Source organism: Alosa alosa, chromosome 17 (genome assembly GCF_017589495.1).
Source record: "Alosa alosa isolate M-15738 ecotype Scorff River chromosome 17, AALO_Geno_1.1, whole genome shotgun sequence".
Lineage (NCBI taxonomy): Eukaryota > Metazoa > Chordata > Actinopteri > Clupeiformes > Clupeidae > Alosa > Alosa alosa.
Genome location: NC_063205.1, coordinates 12,943,199 through 12,945,698, shown reverse-complemented (window position 1 = coordinate 12,945,698; position 2,500 = coordinate 12,943,199). Strand labels below are relative to the sequence as shown.

Below are 2,500 nucleotides of genomic sequence, written 5' to 3'. Positions count from 1 at the left end.
ATGATCTGCTAGCTGCCCATTCCGTGGGTACATTATAAAGAAAAAAAACGGTCTCTGTAGGCTTTCAAGGCTCTGGAAACAAACAAACAGACAAAGTGGGGGTAGCCTGTTCTCCAAATAAAACAAAACCCTGTGTGGAGTTTCTCTGGGAATACTGAAGGGAGGGGTGAGCTACCTCTCTGGTGCGTTTCATTTGGTCCTTGGATAAAATAGGTATGTTTTGTTGTATAATTAGTAGTTATAGTATATAGTTGTTTTGGACAAAAGTGTCTGCTAGTAAATTTAAATATAAACATAAACTTAAACAAGCACAACTTCCTGTGCAATCGCTGACTGTACCTTTAAGACTGTGCATATGATGTACATTTACAGAAGAGGCTTTATTGACACTGCTGTAATGTTAAAGTATGGATTTCACACATAGATAGATGGGTATCGGTTTTAAACTTCTTAAGCACTGTGTCTGAATTCATACATGGGCCAGGCTTTTTAACATTTGGAAATAGATAATTATAATAGCTTCATAAAAGTAATAAGATACATCTTAATGGAAAATAGGAGGGAAATCTTTATTTGAGGCTAAAGGATGGTAGATGTGGGTATACTCAGCTGTGGTCACACAGGAAGTGAACCTAGTCCCAGCTGCATGCATTCACACCTTATTCTGTTCAAAGCACTTCACACTATGTAGACCTGGTCCTTTTCTCCACCTCACCGCAGCCAGACTGTCACTCTACATCGATAGCACTGAGTCCGGCTCGTAGCACGCTGCACTTGACATGACCTGTCTGTCTGCTAGCCACTGTGCTCAAGAGGTCCCTGGACAGTATCAGCACTCACTTAATACTGTCAACTGACCCATCTCTTTCTCTCTTCCCGCAAAAGCTGAATTGATACATTTACACTGTATTGTATTTGGACTGTTGTATACTACATTTACACTGTATTACACTGTATTGTATTTGGACTGTAGTACACTACATTTACACTGTATTGTACTGTATTGTATTTGGACTGTAGTACACTACATTTACACTGTGTTGTATTTGGACTGTAGTACACTACATTTACACTGTATTGTACTGTATTGTATTTGGACTGTAGTGCACTACATTAACACTGTGTTGTATTTGGACTGTAGTACACTACATTTACACTGTATTGTACTGTATTGTATTTGGACTGTAGTGCACTACATTTACACTGTATTGTATTTGGACTGTAGGACACTACATGTACACTGTATTGTATTTGGACTGTAGGACACTACATTTACACTGTATTACACTGTATTGTATTTGGACTGTAGGACACTACATTTACACTGTATTGTATTTGGACTGTAGTACACTACATTTGCCATTTGCACTGTATTGTATTTGGACTGTAGTACACAACATTTACACTGTAGTACTGATTATACTGTAGTGGTCTAGTGATCTGTATCTGTCCTTTCCTTCTCTCAGTGTAGTATGCTGAAGGCCAGTATTTTTGCAAGTATTCCTAATACTTTCAGTTGAAAGTAGTTTCTTGCAGGCACTACTGTGCATAAACAACTAGCTTTTTTACCACCATGAACATGTATTATCAAGGCGAATTCCAGGTCACAAAACGATGACACCATTTTAAAACATACCTTAGAACAATGTAATGTTGTGTATAATGTGTACAATGAATCCATTCTAAAACATACCTTAGAACAATGTAATGTTGTGTATAATGTTGCTTTATCACTCACCTGCCCCATCTCTCTGCCCCTTCCTCCTCCAGAGGCCTCCTATACCCTGCTGCTGTATGATGAGCTGCTGGAGTGGTCAGAGCGCCCCCTACGGGAATTCCTCAACTACCCCATGCAGTCGGAGTGGCAGCGCAAAGAGTACCTGCATCTCACCATCATCGAGAACTTCGACAGGGGAAAGGTGTGTACACACTCCCTATCAGTTGTGGATTCTCTCTCTCTCTCTCTCTCTCTATCTCTCTCTCTCTCTCTCTTTACATTGCTTCCTCGCTCCCTGTCTCCAGTGCCCTGCTGTCATGAGTGCGCTGTGACTTATCACGCACATCAGCGCTGAAACTTTTAACTGACAACCATTGGATGAACAAATGGATTGTATCGAGCGGCGCTGACAAAAATAGCACTGAATCGTAATCTACACGGCAACGGTGGCAAACCGTGATGCTGGTGTGTGGGGTGGTGTTGAAAACAATGGAATCTAACGCAACCGAAGGTCGAAAGCGGAGTGTTGACGCTAATGTGCGGAGCACCTCACTCTCTCAATCTCTCTACCGCACACTTCTATGTGTCCCTCTCTTTCACTATTGACACTTCCCTCTCCTGTCTTTGTCTTTATTCTCTCTCTCTCTCTCTCTTCTCTCTCTCTCTCTCTCTCTCTCTCTCTCTCTCTCTCTTTCTCTTTCTCTCTCGCTTTCTTTCTCTCTCTCACAAACACACTCACACACCAGCCTAATTAACTCGATGATGGCTAATCTCAAGTATAAG

At 41.3% G+C, this 2,500-nt stretch overlaps 1 protein-coding gene across 4 annotated transcripts in view; it reads left to right on the top strand.

Annotated features, from left to right (window-relative positions):
• Positions 1-2,500, top strand: part of dock4b (dedicator of cytokinesis 4b) — a 152,341-nt gene that overhangs the window by 117,602 nt on the left and 32,239 nt on the right. For all 4 annotated transcript variants that reach the window (XM_048267639.1, XM_048267640.1, XM_048267638.1 and 1 more), the window contains one exon: positions 1,771-1,919. In XM_048267639.1, coding sequence (XP_048123596.1) covers positions 1,771-1,919 — 149 coding nt within the window. The remainder of the gene's footprint in view (positions 1-1,770; positions 1,920-2,500) is intronic.